At 50.0% G+C, this 23,046-nt stretch overlaps 2 protein-coding genes across 9 annotated transcripts; both read left to right on the top strand.

The window, feature by feature from the left end:
* Positions 1-14,983: 14,983 nt before the first annotated feature.
* On the top strand, positions 14,984-17,396 carry ODF3B (outer dense fiber of sperm tails 3B). Of its 8 annotated transcripts, none has more exons than XM_024991589.2 (7): positions 14,984-15,478; positions 15,857-15,997; positions 16,087-16,290; positions 16,564-16,668; positions 16,754-16,875; positions 16,983-17,123; positions 17,266-17,396. In XM_024991589.2, exons 1-7 carry the CDS (start codon positions 15,316-15,318, stop codon positions 17,380-17,382), a joined length of 993 nt encoding a protein of 330 aa, XP_024847357.2. In that variant the 5' UTR covers positions 14,984-15,315; the 3' UTR covers positions 17,383-17,396. The 8 variants fall into 8 exon arrangements, with proteins under 8 accessions (XP_024847357.2, XP_015326943.3, XP_024847353.2 ...); XM_015471457.3 differs by having other exon boundaries at positions 15,662-15,997; XM_024991585.2 differs by having other exon boundaries at positions 15,662-15,997; positions 16,983-17,159.
* A 3,823-nt stretch (positions 17,397-21,219) lies between these two features.
* SCO2 (synthesis of cytochrome C oxidase 2) lies at positions 21,220-23,038 on the top strand. The gene is made up of 2 exons (NM_001105493.2): positions 21,220-21,699; positions 22,198-23,038. The coding sequence occupies exon 2, from the start codon at positions 22,211-22,213 to the stop codon at positions 23,009-23,011; it is 801 nt and encodes a 266-aa protein (NP_001098963.1). The 5' UTR covers positions 21,220-21,699; positions 22,198-22,210; the 3' UTR covers positions 23,012-23,038.
* The last annotated feature ends 8 nt before the right edge of the window (positions 23,039-23,046 follow it).

The raw sequence follows: 23,046 nt of genomic DNA, 5'->3' as shown, positions 1-23,046 counted from the left end.
CACCTGCCGATGTAAGAGATGCAGATTCATTCCCTAGGTCAGGAAGATCTCCTGGAGAAGGAAGTGGCAACCCACTCCAGTATTCTTGCCTGGGAAGTCCCTTGGACAGAGGAGCCTGGCGGGCTACAGTTTTTGGGGTCACAAAAGAGTCGGACATGACAGTGACTAAGCAGCAGCAGTGTTCATGGCAGCGCTGTTCACAATCCCCAAGCCCTGGAGGCAGCCGAAATGCCCAGGACAGAGGCATGGATAAAAAGACGTGGTGCACACATACAGTGGGACACTACTGAGTCATAAAATGAATCAAATAATGGGGTTTTCAGAAGCATGGATGAAGCTAAGGCGTTCCCTGGTGGACTAGCGCTTAGGAATGGGCACTTTCATGCTGTGGCCCTTATCAAGGAACTGGAATCCCGAGAGCCGTGCAACATAGCCAAAAAAAAAGGAGGGACCTAGAGATGATAATGCTAAGTGAGGTAAACCACACAGAGAAAGACAAATATCATATGACGTTGCTCATATATGGGATCTGTATTTTAAAATGATGCAAATGAACTTACATATGAAACAGATTCTTCGATAGAGAAACTTCCAGTTACCAAAGGGGAAGGTGGGGGGTTAGGAGTTAGGGGTAATATATACACACCACTATACATAAAATAGATAAACAGCTGTACATATCAATTAACTCAATTGCATTTGCATTCTTTTTATGACTGAGTGCTAGCCCATGGCATGGAAGGGAGGCTCAAAGGGAGGGGATGTGTGTATACATAGGCTGATTCACAATGTCACACAGCAAAAAACCAGCACAACACAGTGAAGCAATTATATTCCAATTCAGAATTAACCAGATAAGGAGGACCTGCTGTACAGCACTGCAAGGAAATCAAACCAGTCCATCCTAAAGGAAATCAACCCTGACTATTCACTGGAAGGGCTGATGCTGAAGCTGAAGCTCCAATACTTTGGCCACCCGATGTGAAGAGCTGACTCATTGGCAAGACCCTGATGTTAGGAAAGATTGAGGGCAGGAAAAGGGGACGACAGAGGACAAGATGGTTGGGTGGCATCACCAACTCAATGGACATGAGTCTGAGCAGGCTCCAGGAGCTGGTGATGGACAGGGAAGCCTGGCCTGCTGCTGTCCACAGGGCTGCAAAGAGTCAGACACGAGTGAGCGACTGAACCACCGTATAGCATGCAAAGCTATACTCAGTATTCTGTAATAGCCAATCAAGTAAAAGAAGCTGGAAAACATTCATACATATGTCGGTATAACCAAACACCCTTGCTCTACACCTGAAACTAACACAATATTGTAAATCAAGATACTTCAGTTCTTTTTCTTAGGGATGGTTTTGAACACACCTCCTGTACAATGCCAAGAACCTTCATCCATCATTCTTCAGGCACGCTGTCTATCACATCTAGTCCCTTGAATCCACTTGTAACTTCCACTGTATAATTGTAAGGGATTTGATCCAGGTCATACCTGAATGGTCTAGTGGTTTTCCCTGCTTTCTTCAACTTAAGTCTGAATTTGCCAATAAGGAGCTCATGATTTGAGCCACAGTCAGCTCCCAGTCTTGTTTTTGCTGACTGTATTCAGTTCAGTTCAGTTCAGTCGCTCAGTCGTGTCCGACTCTTTGCGACCCCATAAATCGCAGCACGCCAGGCCTCCCTGTCCATCACCAACTCCCAGAGTTCACCCAGACTCACATCCATTGAGTCAGTGATGCCATCCAGCCATCTCATCCTCTGTCATCCCCTTCTCCTCCTGCCCCCAATCCCTCCCAGCATCAGAGTCTTTTCCAATGAGTCACCTCTTTGCATGAGGTGGCCAAAGTACTGGAGTTTCAGCTTCAGCATCATTCCTTCCAAAGAAATCCCAGGGCTGATCTCCTTCAGAATGGACTGGTTGGATCTTCTTGCAGTCCAAGGGACTCTCAAGAGTCTTCTCCAACACCACAGTTCAAAAGCAGCAATTCTTCGGCGCTCAGCCTTCTTCACAGTCCAACTCTCACATCCATACATGACCACTGGAAAAACCATAGCCTTGACTAGACAAACCTTTGTTGGCAAAGTAATGTCTCTGCTTTTTAATATGCTATCAAGGTTGGTCATAACTTTCCTTCCAAGGAGTAAGTGTCTTTTAATTTCATGGCTGCAGTCACCATCTGCAGTGATTTTGGAGCCCCAAAAAATAAAGTCTGACACTCTTTCCACTGTTTCCCCATCTATTTGCCATGAAGTGATGGGACCAGATGCCATGATCTTTGTTTTCTGAATGTTGAGCTTTAAGCCAACTTTTTCACTCTCCACTTTCACTTTCATCAAGAGGCTTTTTAGTTCCTCTTCACTTTCTGCCATAAGGGTGGTGTCATCTGCATATCTGAGGTTATTGATATTTCTCCCAGAAATCTTGATTCCAGCTTGTGTTTCTTCCAGTCCAGCATTTCTCTTGATGTACTCTGCATATAAGTTAAATAAGCAGGATGACAATATACAGCCTTGACGTACTCCTTTTCCTATTTGGAACCAGTCTGTTGTTCCATGTCCAGTTCAAACTGTTGCTTCCTGACCTGCATACAAATTTCTCAAGAGGCAGATCAGGTGATCTGCTATTCCCATCTCTTTCAGAATTTTCCACAGTTTATTGTGATCTGACTGTATAGAGCTCTCCATCTTTGGCTGCAAAGAATATAATCAATTTGATTTTGGTGTTGACCATCTGGTGATGTCCATGTGTAGGGTCTTCTCTTGTGTTGTTGGAAGAGGGTGTTTGCTATGACCAGTGCATTCTCTTGGCAAAACTCTGTTAGCCTTTGCCCTGCTTCATTTTGTACTCCGAAGCCAAAATTGCCTATTACTCTGGACGTTTCTTGACTTCCTACTTTTGCATTCCAATCCCCTATGATGAAAAGGACATCTTTTTTGGTGTTAGTTCTAGGTCTTGTGGGTCTTGATAGAACCGTTCTAGTAGGGTAAACCACTAAACCATTAAGGTATGAGCTAAATCAAATCCCTTACAATTATACAGTGGAAGTGACAAATAGGTTCAAGGGACTAAATTTGTAGACAGAGTGCCTGAAGAACTATGGACAAGGGTTTCTAACATTGTACAGGAGACAGTGATCAACACCATCTCCAAGAACAAGAAATGCAAAAAGGCAAAATGGCTGTCTGAGGAGGCCTTACAAATAGCTGAGAAGAGAAGAGAAGCTAAAGGCAAAGGAGAAAAGGAAAGATATATCCATTTGAATGCAGAGTTCCAAAGAATAGCAAGGAGAGATAAGAAAGCCTTCCTCAGAGATCAATGCACAGAAATAGAGGAAAATAATAGAACGGGAAAGACTAGAGATCTCTTCAAGAAAATTAGAGATACCAAGGGAACATTTCATGCAAAGATGGGCAAAAATAAAGGACAGAAATGGTATGGACCTAACAGGAGCAGAAGATATTAAGAAGAGGTGGCAAAAATACACAGAAGAACTGTACAAAAAAAGATCTTCATGACCCAGATAATCACGATGGTGTGATCACTCACCTAGAGCCTAGACATCCTGAGTGAGAAGTCAAGTGGGCCTTAGGAAGCATTACTACGAACAAAGCTAATGGAGGTTATTCCAACTGAGCTATTTCAAACCCTGAAAGATGATGCTGTAAAAGTGCTACACTCAATACGGCAGCAAATTTGGAAAACTCGGCAGTGGGGGAAAAAAAAAAAAAAACTCAGCAGTGGCCACAGGACTGGAAAACGTCAGTTGTCATTCCAATCCCAAAGGAAAAGGCAATGCCAAAGAATGTTCAAACTACCACACAATTGCACTCATCTCACATACCAGCAAAGTAATGCTCAAAATTCTCCAAGCTAGGCTTCAACAGTATGTGAACCGAGAACTTCCAGATGTTCAAGCTGGATTTAGAAAAAACAGAGGAACCAGAGATCAAATTGCCAACATCCATAGGATCATAGAAAAAGCAAGAGAGTTCCAGAAAAACATCTACTTCTTCTTTCTTGACTACACCAAAGCCTTTGACTGTGTGGATCACAACAAACTGTGGAACATTCTTCAAGAGATGAGAATGCCAGACCCCCTCACCTGCCTCCTGAGAAATCTGTATGCAGTTCAAGAAGCAACAGTTAGACCTGGATATGGAACAATGGGCTGGTTCCAAATTGGGAAAGGAGTACAACAAGGCTATATATTGTCACCCTGCTTATTTAACTTCTATGCTGAGTACCTCATGCGAAATGCTGGGCTAAATGAAGCATAAGCTGAAATCAAGATTGCCAGGAGAAATATCAATAACCTCAGATGTGCAGATGACACCACCCTTATGACAGAAAGTGAAGAGGAACTGAAGAGCCTCTTGATGAAAGTGAAAGAGGAGAGTGAAAAAGTTGGCTTAAATTCAACATTCAAAAAATGATCATTCCACTCAGTCCCATCACTTCATGGCAAATAGATGAGGAAACAATGGAAACAGTGACACACTTTATTTTCTTGGGCTCCAAAATCACTGCAGATGGTGATTGCAGCCATGAAATTAAAAGACACTTGCTCCTTGGAAGAATACCTATGACAAACCTAGACAGCACATTACTTTGCTGAAAAGGTCCATCTAGTCAAGGCTATGGTTTTTCCAGTGGTCATGTATGGATGTGAGAGTTGGACCATAAAGAAAGCTGAGCATCAAAGAATTGATGCTTTTGAACTGTGGTGTTGGAGAAGACTCTTGGGAGTCCCTTGGACTGCAAGGCGATCCAAACAGTCCATCCTAAAGGAAATCAGTCCTCAATATTCATTAGAAGGACTGATGCTGATGTTGAAGCTCCAATACTTTGGCCACCTAATGTGAAGACTGACTCATTAGAAACGACCCTGATTCTGGGAAAGACTGAAGTCTGGAGGAGAAGGGGACGACAGAGGATGAGGTGGTTGGATGGCATCACTGACTTGAAGAACATGAGTTTGAGCAGGCTCTGGGAGATGGTGATGGACAGGGAGGCCTGGTGTGCTGTGGTCCATGGGGTCAAAATGAGTCAGACATGACTGAGCGACTGAACTGAACTAACTGACTTCAATTAAAACACACACACACACATACAGTGAAGTGTCACTTCACATCCACTGCTGGTAAATTGCTTCAGTCCTGTCCAAGTCTTTGTGACCCTATGGACTGTAACCCACCAGGCTCCCCTGTCCATGGGATTCTCCAGGCAAGATTATTGGAGTGGGTTGCCATGTCCTCCTCCAGGGGCTCTTCCCCACCCAGGGATCGAATCTGAGTCTTGTACATCTCCTGCGTTGGCAGGCAGGTTCTTTACCACTATCGGCAATTCACATGTATTAGAACAGCTATAAATGTAAAAGATAGAAGGACGTCCCTGGTGGTCCGGACCAGCTATAAATGTAAAAGATAGAAGGACGTCCCTGGTGGTCCGGACATTAAGGCTTCCAGGCTTCCACTGCAGGGAGCACGGTTTACTCCCTAATCAGGGATCCGGAATGCCACATGGTGTGAACAAATAAAAAGTAATTGTTTCCTCAAGGTAACCAGAAGGCAAAAAGCCTATAGCTGACGTACAAAAGGTAATGAAAACGGAATCCAAACGCAACACTAAGGAAACTTGTCAGACCGTAACAGAGCAGGACAAGAGAAGGAGAAAGGGACCTCCCCGGTGCTTCAGTGGGTAAGACTCTGCCTGCCAATGCAGGCAGCACAGGTTCAACCCTGGTCCTCGCAGATCCCACATCCGTGGAGCAACTGAGCCCCCGCAGCACCCCCGCTGCAGCCCGCACTCCCCAGGGCCGGTGAACCCCAGCGCCCGAGCCCGTCCCTGGAGCCCGCGCTCCACAAAAGAGAAGCCTCTGAGTGAGAAGCCGGCCACCGCAGCTAGAGGAAGCCTGGGCGCAGTCACAGAGACCCAGCACAACCAACGAAATAAGTAAAAAAGAAGTAAAATAAGTAAAAAATTAAAGAACGAACGGAGAACTATAAAAGCAGCAAGTAAACAACTAACAAAAGTTCAAAAGCTTGTGAAGCTTACTATAAATACTATATTAATGCAAAGCTAAAATGTAGGTTCCTCCCTGTTAAATGATATACTGGTTTTGGAAAGTAAGTTGTGGTTATCTATCTGGAACACAGTACACATTATTGAAATATATTGTGCTTTTAATGAAAAAAGAAAAGAAAATGCCTGAGTTGGTGAGGGTGTGCAAAAACTAGAATTCTCATATATTGCTGGCAGGGAGGTAACACTGTTCAACCACTGTGGAAGCCATTTGTCAGGTCTTCAAAAAGCTAAACGTGAAATTACCATGTGATCCAGCAACTTTGGGTACATACGTAAAAGAATTAAAAACAGGTACTTAGACAAGTATATGTACATATAGTTTCACAGCAGCATTATTCAAAACAGCCAAAAGGAAACAACAGTCCACGTGTCCATCAATAGATGGATTAAAAATATTGTGATCTTGTACATACACTAGCTCAGTCATCAAAGGAAGGAAATCCTGACACAGGCTACCACATGAATAAACCTTGCCAACACTGTGCTCAGTGAAATAAGCCAGACACAAAAGACAAATATAGCGTGATTTCACTTAAATGAGGTCCCCAGAGTAGCAGAATCATAGAGACAGAAAGGTGATTAGCGTTACTAAGGGCTAGGAGAGGGGAGGGGAGTTGTTGTTCAACAGGAACGGAGTTTATCTTGGCGATGACGAGTCTGTGTACAGACTGTGGCGATGGGTCACGAATGTATTTAACGCCACTGAATTATCCCCCTGAGATGGTGGCTGTGCAGCTGCTCAGTCGTGTCTGGCTGTTGGCGACCCCACGGACTGCGGCACGCAGTCCTCCCTGTCCTTCATTATCTCCCAGAGTTTGCTCAAACTCATGTCCATTGAGTTGGTGACGCCATCCATCTCATCTTCTGCTGCCCCTCTTACAAATGGTTAAAATAATAAATATTAACACACTGTCCCCAAACTGTCATTATTCTGCAGCACAGGCCAGCTGTCGATGTTCTGAAGACACCGTGTAAGGTCCCACCAGCGAGGGTGACCGGGAGCACTCATCATATTATATATTTGTAGGTTCCTCAAGAGGGACTAGGCATGTCTAGTTTCTCCAAGAAACAACAAATGAACCAAAGACTGTCCAGGCCCAGGAACAGCCCTCACGAGTGTGCCTACCGAGAGCCAAGGCTGCCCACGCCGGTCCTGGCAGTAGGACACCAGCCTTGGCCGAGGCCTGCTGCCCCTCGACAGAAGGGCGCAGCTCAGGTAGGTCTGTCCTCTGGTAAGCCTCCTGAAGAGGAAAGCCACGTCTAGATCCATGATCAACTGAGGATTCCCTTTAAGAATCAATAGGCTAACTGTTAACATCAACAACAAATGTTTCATAAATAAACAAGTAACTAAGAAGAAATACTTGAGAAAAAAATAAAATCATTTTTTATTTGGAAGCACTGAGTTCAAAGCGGGAGAAGAGGAGGGTGCTTCCCATGACACTGATTAGAATGTTGAAGGCAGAACCCATTGTTGTTGCTCACTTGCTCAGTCGTGTCCGACTCTGTGACCCTGTGGACCGCAGCACGTCAGGCCTCCCTGTCCATCACCAACTCCCAGAGTTTACTCAAACTCTTGTCCATTGAGTTGGTGATGCCATCCAACCATCTCATCCTCTGTCGTCCCCTTCTCCTCCAGATTTCAGTCTTTCCCAGCATCAGGGTCTTTTCAAATGAGTCGGCTCTTCGCATCAGGTGACCAGAGTACTGGAGCTTCAGGGATGGAGCCTGGGCCTCCCACATCGCAGGCATAGTCTTACCCATCTGAGCTGCCAGGGAAGCCCCTCTAGAAGTCATACCAGAAGCATTTGTTTTAAAATCTGTGACAAATAAGAACAAAGACAATTGAAGAGAAGCTAAATTTCCTCCTTGCCAAATATTACAAAAGATTTCACTGATGATAAACAAATCCTGAACAATTAGAGAAACTGAGCGACGGTGGTTGGCAGGGTTGGGAGAACAGAGCAGGTCCAGAGCGCCCTCCGGAGGTGTGTGTTTTGCATGGCATCCTCCAAAACCACAGGTTTAGAAAGGGACCTCAGAAATAGTGCTCAAACGTAACCTCAATGTATAAACTGTTTTTTTACTTTAAAAAAAATTCAGTTTACTTTTGATTGGGGGACAATTACTTTACAATATCACAGTTTCTGCCATAAACCAACATGAATCAGCCATAGGGCTACATACACGTCCTCCCTCTTAAAGCACCGGCCCACCTCCTTGCTCGTCCACCCGAGGCGCGCCGGGTTCCATGCGTCAGACTGCAGATTCCCACTGGCTGTCCATTTCACACATGGCAGCGTATGTTTCAACACTGCTCTCAAGTCATCCCACCCTCTCCCTTCCCCACTGTGACCGTCAGTCCGTTCCTCGTGTCTGCATTGCCTTTGCCGCCCTGCAGATAGGATCATCAGTCCCATCTTTCTATTTCACATATGCGCATTACTGTACGATATCTGTTTATCTCTTTCTCACTTCACTCTGTAAGTAGTCCTGCAATGAACACTGGGGTACACGTGTCCTTTTCAGTTATGGTTTCCTGAGGGTGTATGCCCAGTAGTGGGATTGCTAGGTCATATGATAGTTTTATTCCTAGGTTTTTTTAAAAATTAATTTATTTTAATTGGAAGCTAATTACAATATTGTGGTGGTTTTACCATACGTCGATCGACATGAATCAGCCACAGGTGTACATGTGTCCCCCATCCTGAAGCCCCAGCCCTCTGGGTTGTCCCCGAGCACCAGCTTTGGGCGCCCTGCTTCATGCATCGAATTTGCACTGCTCGTCTGTTTCACATACGGTAATATACATGTTTCAATGCTATTCTCTCATGCTGCCCCACCCTCTCCCTCTCCCACAGAGTCCAAAAGTCTGTTCTTTACATCTGTGTCTCTTCTGCTGTCTTGCATATAGGGTCATCGTTACTGTCTTTCTAAATTCCATATATATGCGTTAGTATACTGTATTGGTGTTTCTCTTTCTGACTTACTTCACTCTGTATAATCGGCTCCAGTTTCATCCACCTCATTAGAATTGACTCAAATGTGTTCTTTTTTATAGCTGAGTAATATCCCATTGTGTATATGTACCACAACTTCCTTATCTATTCATCTGCTGATGGACATCTAGGTTGCTTCCACATCCTGGCTATTGTAAACAGTGCTGCCATGAATACTGGGGTACACGTGTCTCTTTCAGTTCTGGTTTCCTCGGTGTGCATGCCCAGCAGTGCAATTGCTGGGTCATATGGCAGTTACATTTCCAGTTTTTTTAAGGAATCTCCACACTGTTCTCCATAGTGGCTGTACTAGTTTGCATTCCCACCAACAGTGTAAGAGGGTTCCCTTTTCTCCACACCCTCTCCAACATTTATTGTTTGTAGACTTTTTGATGGCAGCCACTCTGACCGGTGTGAGATGGTACCTCACTGTGGTTTTGCTCTGCATTTCTCTGATCATGAGTAATGTTGAGCATCTTTTCATGTGTTTGTTAGCCATCTGTATGTCTTCTTGGGAGAAATGTCTGTTTAGTTCTTTGGCCCATTTTTTGATTGGGTCGTTTATTTTTCTGGTATTGAGCTGCATGAATTGCTTGTATATTTTGGAGATTAATTCTTTGTCAGTTGCTCCGTTGGCCATTATTTTCTCCCGTTCTGAAGGCTGCCTTTTCACCTTGCTTAGAGTTTCCTTCATTGTGAAAAACTTCTAATTAGATTCCATTTGTTTATTTTTGTTTTTATTTCCATTACTTTGGGACGTGGATCATAGATAGGATCTTGCTGTGATTTATGTCAGAGTGTCCTGCCTGTACTTTCCTGTAAGAGTTTTATACCCACGCTGTCAATTTTTAAGGAGCTATTTAAGACTAGATTACAGCCATTAATAACTAAGGCTAGATTATGTCTGTTCATGTCCATTACTAGTCACACCTGTGATTCACTCGTGACAGTCAGCTGTGCCCAATGCCACTGGCTGGCATTGTCTAATAATCAGTGAAAATGGATTAATTAATTGAGAACATGGGTGAAGCTCAGCAGCCTAACAGCAACTTTAAAAACATGGGACTTAAAAAAAACAAAAAACAAAAAACGGGGCTTCCCCGGCGGCGCAGCGGTGAGGACCCCCTGCTCCCGCCGCGGGCGGCGCGGGCCCAGCCCAGGTCGCAGAGCTGAGAGCCCACATGCTGCCTCGTGTGGCCAGAAGCCCAGGTCCCACGTGGGACGTGAGATGGCAACAGGCGGTGCTCGGGGAGAGCTTGGCAGTGTCTTTAAAAACAAACCATCAGTAAAACAAAAAGAACAGAACTCTAACACCATACACAAAAATAAACTCAAAATGGATTAAAACCTTAAATGTTAGGCCAGATATTATAAAATTTTTAGACGAAAACATAGGGAGAACACTTTCTGACATAAATCGCATCAAGATCTTTTTTGATCCACCTCCTAGAATAATGAAAATAAAAACAAATGGGACCTAATTAAACATAAAACTTTTGCACACAAAGGAAACCATAAATAAAAAGAAAAGAAAACCCTCAGAATGGGAGAACATTTTTCAAATAAAGCAACCAACAATGGATTAATCTCCAAAATATACAAACAATTCATGGAGCTAAATAAAAAAAATTTAAAAAAAACAGTCCACAATCAAAAACTGGGCAGAGGATCTAAATAGACATTTCTCCAAAGAAGACATACAGATGGTTATAAAGCACTTGAAAAGACGCTCTGCTGCGGCTACTGCTAAGTCGCTTCAGTCGTGTCCGACTCTGCTCAGTACCACTAATTATTAAAAAAATACAAATCAAAACTACAATGAGGCACCGCCTCACGCTGGCCATCACCAAAAAAATCTACAGACAATAAACGCTGGATCTTACACTGTTGGTGGGAATGCACACTAATACAGCCACTGTGCAGAACAGTACAGAGGTTCATTTAAAAACTGAAAATAGAACTACCATATGGACCAGCAATCCCACTCCTAGGCACAAATCCAGAGAAACGCAGAATTCAAAAAGGCACACGCACCCCCGGGCTCGTTGCAGGACCACTCACAGCAGCCAGGACAGGAAGCAGCCCAAGCATCCATCAACAGAGGAGGGGATAGAGGAGACGTGGCACATAGACAGCAATGCAACGGAGGATCACTTAGCCATTAAAAAAGAACAAAATAATGCCATTTGCGACAACATGGAAAGACCTGGAGATTATCACACTGAGTGATAGAAAAATATCTATGATATTGATTGATATGAAAGAAAAATATCACATGATATTGATTATATGTGGAATCTTTAAAAAGGTTACCTATGAACTTACCTACAAAACCAAAAGTTACTGTACATACGTAGAAAATAAGCTTTCGGTTACTGGGTAGGGGGTAAGGCGGGAGGAATAAACTGGAAGACTGGGATTGCCACGCATGTGCTGAGTCACTCAGTCATGTTTGACTCTGCAACCCCATGGACTGTAGCCCCCCAGGCTCCTCTGTCCATGGGATTCTCCAGGCCAGAATACTGGAGTGGGTTGCCATGCCCTCCTCCAAGAGGTCTTCCCGACCCAGGGATGGTGCCTGAGTCTCTCATGCCTCCTACACTTTCCTGGGTTCTTTACCACTAGAGCCACCATATATATAAAATAGGGGATGAGTAAGAGCCCACTGCACGGCACAGGGAACTCTGCTCAGCACTCTGCAGTGGCCTACGTGGGAAAAGGCTCTTCCCACAGAGGATGGATAAAAACGGCTGCGTGTATTTGTACAATAGGTTCACTCTGCTGTACACCTGAAGCTAACACAGCATCATAAATTATACCCCGATGCAACGTCTTTAAAAAATTAAAAAGACAGCATACTGCCTGGGAGAAAATATTTGCCAATAACATAACCAAGTGGGTAAAAGTTGCGCAGTCGTGTCCGACTCTTTGTGACCCCCCTGGCCTATACAGTCCGTGGAATTCTCCAGGCCAGAATACTGGAGGGGTAGCCTTTCCCTTCTCCAGGCTTCTTTCCAATCCAAGGATTGAACCCAGGTCTCCTGCATTGCAGGCAGATTCTTTACCACCTGAGCCATAGGGAAGGAATGAGGAATTCAGATCCAAAATATATAATCAGCTTGTACAATATCAAAAAAAAATTTTAATGGACAGGAAAATATTGAATCACTATGCTGTATACCTGAAGCTAATAAATATTGTAAATCAACTGTACTTCAATTTTTTAAAAAAGCAAAGAAAAAATTAGGAAAAATACGCAAAAGACCTGAAGAAACATTTTTCAAAATGATATACAGATGGCCAACAGGAACCTGAAAAGACACTCAACATCATACATCACCAGGGAAATGCAAATCAGATCCACAACATTACCTCACACCTGTCAGAATGACTCATCAAAAAGACAAGAAATGATAAGAGTGGGCGAGAATGTGGAGAAAAAGGAGCCCTCGCGCACTGCTGGTGGAATGTAAATTGGTGCTGCCAGTATGGGAAACAGTACAGTTTCCTCAAGAAATTAACAATAGAACATATGATGCAGAAGTTACACTTCGGAGTACCTCTCCGAAGGAAACAAAATAATTTATTTTAAAAATTTAAATTGAAGGATTATTGAAAAGTTTAGTGTGTCTCTTCAGGCTACACTTGTGGCCTCTCATCTTTTTTATCTGAGAGTTTAACTGTTTTCGTCAGCAGTCCCATTGCATCAGCCTCAAGAAACTGGCCTTTCTCAGCTTCTCAAGAACATGCAACAGAAACCCTGCAGCTTTTTAAAACAAAAGCCTCACAGCTACTCTTGGTTTTCTATCTGACTGATTGCTGGATTTTTGTTTAGGTTGACAGTTTATTAAATACACTATATTTGTACTTTATTTGGTAATTTTTTAAATCATTAATCATTCACACGTGGACTTAGTAAAAATGTACTTTATAGAAAACCATCTGCAAAACTAAAATAAAAATTAAAAAGCACATTTTGCCCATGTTACATAAGCTGCTCAAAATGTCAGAAATTACTTTAAGGTGATCGTGAAATGTAAGATGGCTTGATTTCATTAAATCTGCCAGCAGACCATGACTTCAGGAGTATTAATGTTGAAATGCGGATGCAAAAATGTCTATTAACTAAATTGTTTCCTAGTGTTTGAGAAACAGGACAAAACAAAGCACTATTTTTTCTTTACAGACAGACATTTCTGCAAATCCATTTTCTATACACTTTCTCTCCCACTCATAGAATTACTTGTGCAAACGGATGAGGCAAAAAAATTCCTTAAAATTTTTTTTAAAACCCTAGATCCTATTTACAAAACATGCAAAGGGAGAGTTTTAAGTAGGTGTTATGGCAGAACTGGCTAAAGGTAAATACAGTCAAGTCACAGAATATGCCTTTGCTTCTGCAAATATAAGTCGTTCTCCCCTCCTTTCTGGGAGAAACACACCTTCAAGGTATGGGCTGTAAAACATCACACAGTGCAAATACAAAGACGTTTACAAATTCTCTGTATTTCCAGCTCTTGAGACAATACTTTTTGAGAATTGAGCAGCAAAACCAGAGCCAGCTGGTGAGCAGCCAGAATACCACGGTGATTGGATACGTGGCCATCTCTCCTTGAGCAGCCTTTGCTCTCCGCTTCCAGAAGTTGTAGATCTATTTAGTTTATCTGTCATCTTAATGAAGCTGCACCTACAAGTTATGTCATCCAAAGTTCCTCCAGCCACTGTATCTATATTTGAAATGCACACATGACCTTGTCAAGATGAGGATCAGAAGTGGCGGCAGCAGACCCACGCAACACAGGTATGGAATCGGTTCTGACCAGCTGTCAATTTCGGCCAACAGCACTTTCTTTCTTTGGCTTCCCGGGTGGTGCTAGTGGTAAAGAACCTGCCTGCCAGTGCTGGAGATGTTTAAGAGATGTGGGTTCGATCCCTGGGTCAGAAAGATCTCTTGGAGAAGGGCATGGCAACCCCCTCCATCTTGCCTGGAGAACCCCATGGACAGAGGAGCCTAGTGGGCTACAGTCCATAGGTTCACAGTCAGACACGACTGAAGCCACTTATCACACACACATCACATTTTCTCTCATAAAGCGATCTCTTTTTAGCTTACCAACTGCACAGATTTCTGAGGGTTTGGAGGAGGTCTTTCTGAATTCAGAAAATACAGCTGTCTTTCACTTAGCATAAGCACCGGAGGCGGTGTTTTTAGTGCCAGAGGCTTAAAGGGAGATGACTGAATAAGGTGATGATCTGTTGGTCTTGACTGGAGTATCTTCCTGCCACAGCATTTCTCTCTGGTACCTGCATAATCACAGCAGCATTTGAAACTCCTTGAAATCCTTGTTCCAGGTCAGCGCTTGGTGGTGCTCCCTTTCATTTTTCCGGGACCCTCCCTCATTGACCAACACCTTCAACTAATTTCCGCCATCTCGGCAGCGGGAGAAGGGCAGACTGCCCCACTCACTGAATGTGCATCAGCCACTGCTTGCATTTTGGCATTATCTGCTTCTGTGCTTCATATTGAATCCTTTAATGTGCTTCAATACACATGTGCTGGACTTGGAGTCACTCTCATCCCCCTGGGCCCGCTCGAGGGTCCCCAGCAAGAGTCACAGCCCTCCAGCTCCCTCGGCACTCCTGGCTGCTAGCTTTCAAAGATAATTTGTTAATTTCTAAATATTTAACCACTTTTAAAAACATTTTATACTGTTTGCTTAGAATTGTTTTGAATTGTGACCAAATCGTGTGTCCCATTTTATCTATTTATTCACCTTGTACGGGCTCTTTTTGTAACTGAAGTGTAGTTGATTCACAATGCTGTGCCAGTCTCTGCTTTATAGCAAAGTGACTCAATTACACACATATATTCCTTTTTTTTTTTTTTTTTACATTCTTTTCCATTACGGTTTAACACAGGATATTGAACATGGCTCCGTGGGCTATCTAAAAAGACCTTGTGTTTATCCATCCTATATATAATAGTTTATATCTACTAATTGTATGGCTTTTTTGTGGCCCAGTACATGACTGCTTTTGCATTCCACGCGTTTAAATCGAGGCGAAGTTCTCTCTACACACAGCAATTAAATTGAGCTTGATTTCTTTACTCTCCCACTTGTTTTTTGTCTGCAGACTTATTTCCGGAATGGGAGTACTGAAGCCTGGGGAACGGTTGTGGACCGAGTTCTGGTCCTTGGCCCAGCCTGCAGGACGCCTGCCGCTGCCATGGACTCCAAGGAGGAGAGGCTGGGGGCGGGGCCAGGTGGGGCGGTCAGTCCGGTTGCCAGGAGGCGCGACCCGGACACAATGGGGTCTGGGAGTTGGGCCCTGCAGTGGTGGGGATCCAGACACCCCACCTTGCCTTCCCAGCCAGGAGACACAGGAACAGGTCAGTGCATCCACTTCGGGGCCCCCTCGGGTAGCAGGTCCCCGCTCTCTCCCCCTCGCCCCGTTATCCTCCCCCAATGTTCCTAAAATATCTCAGTTCTCCGGAAGCCCTGGGAATTCCACTCCCGCAGTGCTGCGTCCAAAGTTGGCGCGCGCACATACACCCCTACTAAACTAATTTTAGGGCTGGGGGACGGGAGATGGCCTCGAAGCTGTCCTTGCCCCGCGCCACTCTGGAGCCAGGAAAGCTGCCGTTTGTTTCTCTGGTGTCTGGGATACGCGCGGGCCCCGCCCCGGAGTCAGGCGCATCTGGAGGGAACCGGGAGTGCGTCCCCGGAGTCCGGGCGGAGAGGCCTGGGCCGCCACCTTTTGTCCGCAGGTGTTGCCGGCCGCAAGCGCTCCCACCGCGCCATGGGCTCGGACGTCTGGGTCGGCCCGTGGCGGCCGCACCGGCCCCGCGGCCCCATCGGAGCCCTCTACAGAGGCCCGGGGCCCAAGTACAAGCTACCACCCAGCACCGGTACCAGCGGCGGGCCGGGGGCGGGGGGCCGGCGGGGGCTGCCCGGCAGGGGAGCGGCCGGCGCCTGGTGATGCTGGGGCACCCGGCAGGCTACATCATGCACGACCCGTCGCGGCCCCGCGCCCCGGCCTTCACCTTCGGCGCGCGCCTCCCGGCACAGCAGACATCCTGCGGCCCCGGGCCAGGCCACCTGGTGCCCGCTCGCATGACCGTGCGCGGCCTCGACAGCGCCCCCGCGTACTCCATCTTCGGCCGCCCGAGGCACGCGGCGCCCTTCCTCACTCCCGGACCGGGTCAGGAACCTGGGGCCCTGGCCTCCTGAACGCCTAGCCGCCTCCCCTCGGGAAACGCACCCCCCCCCCGCCCCCGCCACGTCCCCCTTGAGCCGCCTAACATTCCAAATTCAGTCCCCCCATCCCTGCCCACTTCTGGACCTCAAAACAGCTCCAAGCCTCACCGGGCTTTGACAAATCGTGGCTCGGATTCCCCCTAATCCCTGGACTCCGGCGCGGGTCCCCACTAGGTCCCCAACCCAGTTCTGGCCCACGCCCCGGTCTGCCCCGCAGGCAGGTACTTCCCGGAGAGAGCCGGGAACGCGGCGTACCCCAGCGCGCCTCGGCACACCATCGCTCCCCGAAACTGGGGCCTCCGCCTGGAGTCACAAACCCCAGGTGAGCCCAAGAAGGCCCACCCTGCACGAGCAGTGGCGGGGACACCGGCTAGTCCGCAAAGACCCACCCTCGCTGGCCCCCGCAGGCCCCGGGACCTACACTATGCCCTCGCTCCTGGGCCCGCGCGTAGTCGGCAAAGTCTCGGCGCCGAATTACTCCATCTATGGCCGCAGCGCGGTGGGCAGCTTCTGCGAGGACCTCAGCAAGGTGGGGTGGGGGGGTGGGGGGGCGCTGCCTTCAGGGGGCGGCGAGGGGTTGGCGGTCGGAGGGCCCGGAAGCTGGACACAGCGCCTCTCCTGCCCCACCCCACGCAGACACCCGGGCCCTGCGCCTACCACGCGGTGAACCCTGGGGTCTACAAGCCCCGGGCCCCCCAGTTCTCGATGCTGCCGCGGACTTCGTTCCCCCAAGGCAACACCCTGAATCCCGGCCCTGCAGCCTACAACGTGGACCAGGTCGTCTGCAGTTTCAGGGTCAAGGGTCGGAGGCGGGTAAAGGGGCTCGGGTCGGGATCGAGGGTCAGAGGGGCGAGCTTGGGGGCCGGGAGCCCAAGGCCTGCAGACAGCACTAGGCCAGCGACATCTCCTGGGTCCGCAGCACCGGAAGCCTCGCGGCTGGACCTTCGGGATCCGGCACTCGGACTACCTGGCCCCGATGATGACCGAGGCTGACGGTGACCCGCTGGGCGGGCGCTGCGCCGCAGATGTTTCTTAAAACCTCTGGAGCCAGCAGCGTGTCGGCCTCTTTGTGCTTGCGGCGGCGGGCGGGCGGAGTCCAGGCTCCCGCAGCCCCTCGCGATTGGTCAGGTCAGAAGTGCGTCAATCGTCCCGCCTCCCCGAGGCGGCGATTGGCCTAGAGCCCCGCACGTCGGGGGGCCCCGCCCCTCCGCGGCTCAGGCTCAGCCATCAGTCCCACGGCTCTCACCCGCCGCATGACCAGGCGGAACCGACTGGGATCCGAAAAGAACTGGCGAGGGCCAGCGAACAGGACAGGGGTCCTGCCCGGGGTCAGGTTGTGAGGCCGAGACAGGGGTCCAGCTGAAGAGGGAACGGAAAATAAACTGTCCCGGTTCCTACTGCTGGGGTCCCAAGCCTAGGAGATGGAGAGGCGTACCCAACTCGGACACGGGACTCGGGACTGAGAGGCGGACACAGAAGAGAAGGGGACCGGGGCCGGGACACGTGCGCTTGGCATCAGCGACACGGACGCAGAGCAGCGACAGGTACCAGGTGTGTGTCGCAGCCCAGAGCAGTAGCAGCCCCAGTGACCCCAGGCCCCCTGGCCCCATCTGCCCCTCCCACGCCTGCTGACCAGTCCCGAGGGGGGAGCCAGAGGCCAAGCAGCTGCCGGGGCTGATCCACCTGAAGCAAGGAGACATAAAGGCTTCTCGTGTACTGTCCTGGACTAGGCACTCAGGGCGCACAAATCCGTGTGTGGGGAGGGGTGGCCACCCCACGACACAGAGGTCAAGCCCAGAAATTTCCTGCCCCCAGGGATGCTGCAGAGCCCCACCACTATCCCTGACACTGAGGATAACCGATTGCTGTCGGAACACCCCTCGTGCTGCCTCCACCACCTTACTGCCCACGCCTATGGGCCATGCTCTTGGCCATCTGGTGGAGACTGTGGTGCTGACCCCGGCTCTGGCCAAGTCTGGGCAGCAGCTGGCATGGCCAGAAGCCTGGTGCCAATAGCCTGGGGACAAATGCCCTGAGGGCAGAGTCCTGGCACTTGCCCTGGCTGGCTGTGGCTGCAAGGTTAGAGGAAACTTCCTCTCCAGGCCAGAACCTCTGACCTCAAAGAGGCAAGCAACCACCAGCAGGTCCTGACCTAAGCCTGGCCCATACAGAGCCCCCAAAAGCAGGACCCAGGCTCCTCACTCCCCAGGACAGAACCTGAATCTCCCTTCACGTCAGCCCCCAATAACAGGGCCAAGTTATCCAGCTTCTCCTTCAGTTCCCCAGACCGGACTCCCAAGAGAAGAGTTGGGTACTCCTCCCTCCAGCCCCCAGGCTTGTGACCCCAGCATTAGGCACCAGGACAGTTTATTTTCCATTCCCTCTTCAGCTGGACACCCACTACACTGCTCAGTTCAGCTTCAGTTCAGTCGCTCAGTCGTGTCCAACTCTTGTGACCCCATGGACTGCAGCACGCCAAGCTTCCCTGTCCATCACCAAGTCCCGAAGCTTACTCAAACTCGTGTCCTTCGAGTCCGTGATGCTGTCCAACCATCTCATCCTCTGTCGTCCCCTTTTCCTCTCGCCTTCAACCTTTCCCAGCATCAGGGTCTTTTCCAATGAGTCAGTTCTTTGCATCAGGTGGCCAAAGTATTGGAGCTTCAGCTTCATCAGTCCTTCCAATGAATATTCAGGACTGATTTCCTTTAGGATGGACTGGTTGGATCCCCTAGCTGTCTAAGGGACTCTCAAGAGTCATCTCCAACACCACAGCTCAAAAGCATCCATTCTTCAGTGCTCAGCTTTCTTTATAGTCACAACTCTCACATCCATACACAATTACTGGAAAAAACAGTAAATGCTTAACTCCAGCTGAGGCCTAACCAGGGATGGTGAGGAGAAATATGGGGGTGAGGAAATGACTCTGCAGGTGTACTCAGCATCCTTGCCCAGCCTGTATAAGTTAGCAACAGATGTGAAAATGGGATACATGGGGGTACCCTGGATAAGCTGGAGTCTATTCCTGAATTCACTGTTACCCAGAAACCAGAGCAGGTACAGGCAGGCTACTAATTGGTCATCGATCTTGGTTATTGATGGAAAACACAGGCCAGAATCTCTGAAGGATCACTAGGAAGGATACTGATTAGTTATTCATGGGTCATTGGACTTTGGTCAAGACCATCAATGGAAATTTAATAGAAGTCACTAATAGGGACTTGGTCTAAATAACCAATGGGCCTCTGATCAATCATTACTGGGCCATAGGACGTTGATCCATATATTTGATGGGCTACTAGTGAGAACTTATCAGAATCAGTCCTGTCATTGGCCATGATTTTGGACATCTGTCAAGGTTGCTGATGAGTCCTTGGTCAGGGTCAGTGATGGGGTCACTGATCAGAGGCCACTGAGAGTCACTGGGAGTCCTATTGCAGGGGAGGTTGGCCAGATACAAGGGCTGGGGGGGTGAGTGGGCTGCTGGTGCTGTATGGTGGGTCAGGAAGCTGGTTCCTGCAGATGGATTCCTGCACAAAGCAAGAGATGCGACAGCCACCATCGACAGCTTGCCATTCATCACAGATGACCTGACCAGGGTTTGCCTCCCGCATGTTAAAGACCCCTGACCTATGAACACACAGCCACAGGTGATCTGACCCAAAGCCAGTGTCAGTGTCCCACATCAGCGGATGCCTGACCACCCACTCAAGAGGGTAACTTGACTGATGCACCTGTCATCCCATCACATAGGGCACTTGACAGTCCATGTTCAGGGTCTCTGATCCCTTATGACTGATCCGAGTCTCAGCCTCCCCCACATCTCCCAGGAAGCTCCGGGATCTCCATCACCTGCAGACCCCTTAGCCGCCCACACACAGCCCCCCCCCCCCACCCGCCCCCCAGCAGTGGACAGCCCGTCTGCAAAGATGGCAGGCAGGAAGTACAGAGAGGCCGCAGTCCCTAGCCGGGCACAGGCCCTGGAGCCTGTGTAGCCTCCCCATAGAGGTCCCCGAGTGGCTGTGGCCTCTTTTTATCTCTGCTCGTAACTCGGGTAGCCTGACCCTGTCTTACCCTGCCGCGGCCAGGGTCCAGCCTCCCCGCTGCTTTCCCACCCGGTGACCCTTATCCGAGCAAGACCGACCTGGTCCGGGTCTGGGGAAACTCTCAAGAGCCCTCCCGCCGAACAAGCTCTTCCGGACCCCTACTGCTGCAGTCAGTCATGGCCGCTCCAGGTGTCTCCCGCCCCCTCCCAAGCCTTCTGTAACTCCCTCTCCAGGGGAACCGGCAACCGAGGGTACATCAGGGGCTGCAGTCTGACGACACGCGAGACGCGGAGTGGATCCACGCCGAACGGAGTCTCGGCAGGTTGGCGCGGGGCCGCCGCTCTGACCGCCACGGACAGCCCGCCGTAGCCGCGGCCTGGAGTGAGGAAGCGCGGCTGCTCCTGGACAGCCTGGGGTCACCGCGCTCCGGGAGGGGACAAGGAGAGATGCCCGACGCCCAGAGACTCCCTCTCTCCCGGGCCCAGCTGCTCACGGCCCGCTGCCCCCTCGCCCGCTGGACACAGCAACGAAGCCTAAGAGGCTTGCAGCCCTGCGTGCGCCGGCACGCCTGGCAAGGGAGCGGAGCGGAGACCACACCCGACGACAGGTGACCACATCCGGCGACTGGCGACGGCGCCGAGCAAGCGCGGCCGCGGCGGAAGGGCACGACCGCGGAGGAAGCCCCGCCTCCTATACGTGACTTCCGGCGGGCCTCCTTTGGCGCACGCGCACCGCCCGGCGGCCCGTGCACACTGCCGTCTGCGCGCGCGCGTTGTCGTTGACGCATGCGCGCTGACGTCGAGCTGGGCGGGAGGCCCGTGGTGCCGCCCAGGTAGCATCTCGAGACTCGGCTCCCCGACCCTGGCGCGCGGTGAGGGAGGGAGCACCTGCAAAACTCGCAGGCGCGTTCCGGGAGGTTGCTGTGAAAGGGGCTCCCGGAGAGGGGCTGGAAACGTCTGGGTTTGCAGGCCCACCTTGTGCACAACTTGGAGCACGTTTTGTAAGGTAGGAAGGTGTTGTGAACAGGCTAAGGGACGTGTCCAAGGTCGTGCAGCCGAGGAACCGTCGGACGGGGAGAGGCTGGACGTTTAGGAGTCTTCGAGAGGGTCCTCCCAGGAGCGCCTGAACAGGTGAGGGGGGACTCTAAGACCTCCTCCTGGCAAACTTCCAGAGGCCCCTGAGAAAGGCACGGAGGTCGCCGAAGCAGCGGCAGGACACGAGTCCAAAGCTGCCGTCGGGTACCTGGCAGTGAGAAGTGGGCGCGAAGCAAGTAGAAGCCTTCTCTAACGGGCCGACTGCCGGCTGGAAATGTACGTGCGAGGGGCTGGCGGGGACTGGGGGCCAGAGCACTGTGGCGGGAGTGGCCTCAAGAGAAAGAAGGCAGAAGGGCCAGAGGAGTCGGTCTTGGGAGGGTTGAAGCCAGAAATTCACCCACCTCCTCTTAAGAAATGGATGTTTATTGCAAACAAATAAATATGCCCAGGAATCCAGCTGAGGCGTGTGCATGGAATGCTTTCCATCAGCTCAGATGCAGGCGACGACGGCTGAGCTGTTAGAGCTGCCGGGGCCAGGTGGGATGGGATAGACTGAGGCTTTAAGGCTCAAGAACAAGAGCGACAAGCATTAACGCTTGCTGACGCCTGAACTGGAGTTTCAAGTTTCAGAGGTGAGGCACTTGAGCCCAAGTGAGTGCGAGGTGAGCAGCTGCTGACAGCAGACCCTGTGGAGGGCTGGTCCTTCGGGCGGAGTCAGGGATCTCCTGAACGATGGGGGCACTTCTGGCTTCTGACACGCTTACTCTTTTCCAGAAGCATCAGGTCCATGCTGCTGCTGGCTCGGCCACCCAAAGCTTGGCACAGGCTCTTTCAGCTCCAGCCTCTGGCCCTCCTTGGGACCCCAGGAGGCAAGACCCAGCATGTGAGATACCAGCTCTTCTCAACGCCAGGCCCTGCAGATACAGGCAGGCAGGGCCAGCCCCAGGGTCCCGGCCTGCGAACCAGGTTGCTCGTCACAGCCCTGGTTGGAGCGGGACTGGGTGGGGCGTGGCTGGCCTTGAGGGCTGAAAAGGAGCGGGGGCGGCAGCAGCAGCGGACAGAGGCCCTGCGGCAGGCTGCTGTGGGCCAGGGCGATTTCAGCCTGCTGGACCACCGGGGCCGAGTACGCTGCAAAGCTGACTTCCGGGGCCAGTGGGTGCTGCTGTACTTCGGCTTCACTCACTGCCCTGACATCTGCCCCGACGAGCTGGAGAAGTTGGTGCAGGTGGTGCGGCAGCTGGAGGCGGAGCCCGGCCTGCCCCCGGTGCAGCCCCTCTTCATCACCGTGGACCCCGAGCGGGACACCGTGGCCGCCATGGCCCGCTACGTGCAGGACTTCCACCCGAGGCTGCTGGGCCTGACCGGCTCCGCCGAGCAGATCGCCCAGGTGAGCCGTAGCTACCGCGTGTACTACAGCGCCGGCCCCAAGGACGAAGACCAGGACTACATCGTGGACCACTCCATCGCCATCTACCTGCTCAGCCCTGACGGCCTCTTCACGGACTACTACAGCAGGGCCAGGTCAGCCGAGCAGATCACAGACAGCGTGCGGCGCCACATGGCTGCGTTCCGCAGCGTCCTGCGCTGAGCTGGGTCATTAAAGGGCTGTGACGGAGCCGTGTG

Source organism: Bos taurus, chromosome 5, assembly GCF_002263795.3.
Source record: "Bos taurus isolate L1 Dominette 01449 registration number 42190680 breed Hereford chromosome 5, ARS-UCD2.0, whole genome shotgun sequence".
In the NCBI taxonomy this organism is placed as follows: domain Eukaryota; kingdom Metazoa; phylum Chordata; class Mammalia; order Artiodactyla; family Bovidae; genus Bos; species Bos taurus.
Note: the sequence above shows the minus strand (reverse complement) of the source record. Positions and strands in the feature narration are given on the sequence as shown.

What these genes read in the sequence shown, in the direction of transcription:
- ODF3B (XM_059886261.1), top strand. Translation starts at nt 15,316, where the DNA reads ATGGACTCCAAGGAGGAGAGGCTGGGGGCGGGGCCAGGTGGGGCGGTC. An exon ending in GCCAGGAGACACAGGAACAG is followed by an intron (nt 15,479 to 15,661) that starts GTCAGTGCATCC and finishes AACTAATTTTAG; the next exon opens with GGCTGGGGGACGGGAGATGG. An exon ending in TCTGCGAGGACCTCAGCAAG is followed by an intron (nt 16,876 to 16,982) that starts GTGGGGTGGGGG and finishes CACCCCACGCAG; the next exon opens with ACACCCGGGCCCTGCGCCTA.
- SCO2 (NM_001105493.2), top strand. Translation starts at nt 22,211, where the DNA reads ATGCTGCTGCTGGCTCGGCCACCCAAAGCTTGGCACAGGCTCTTTCAG.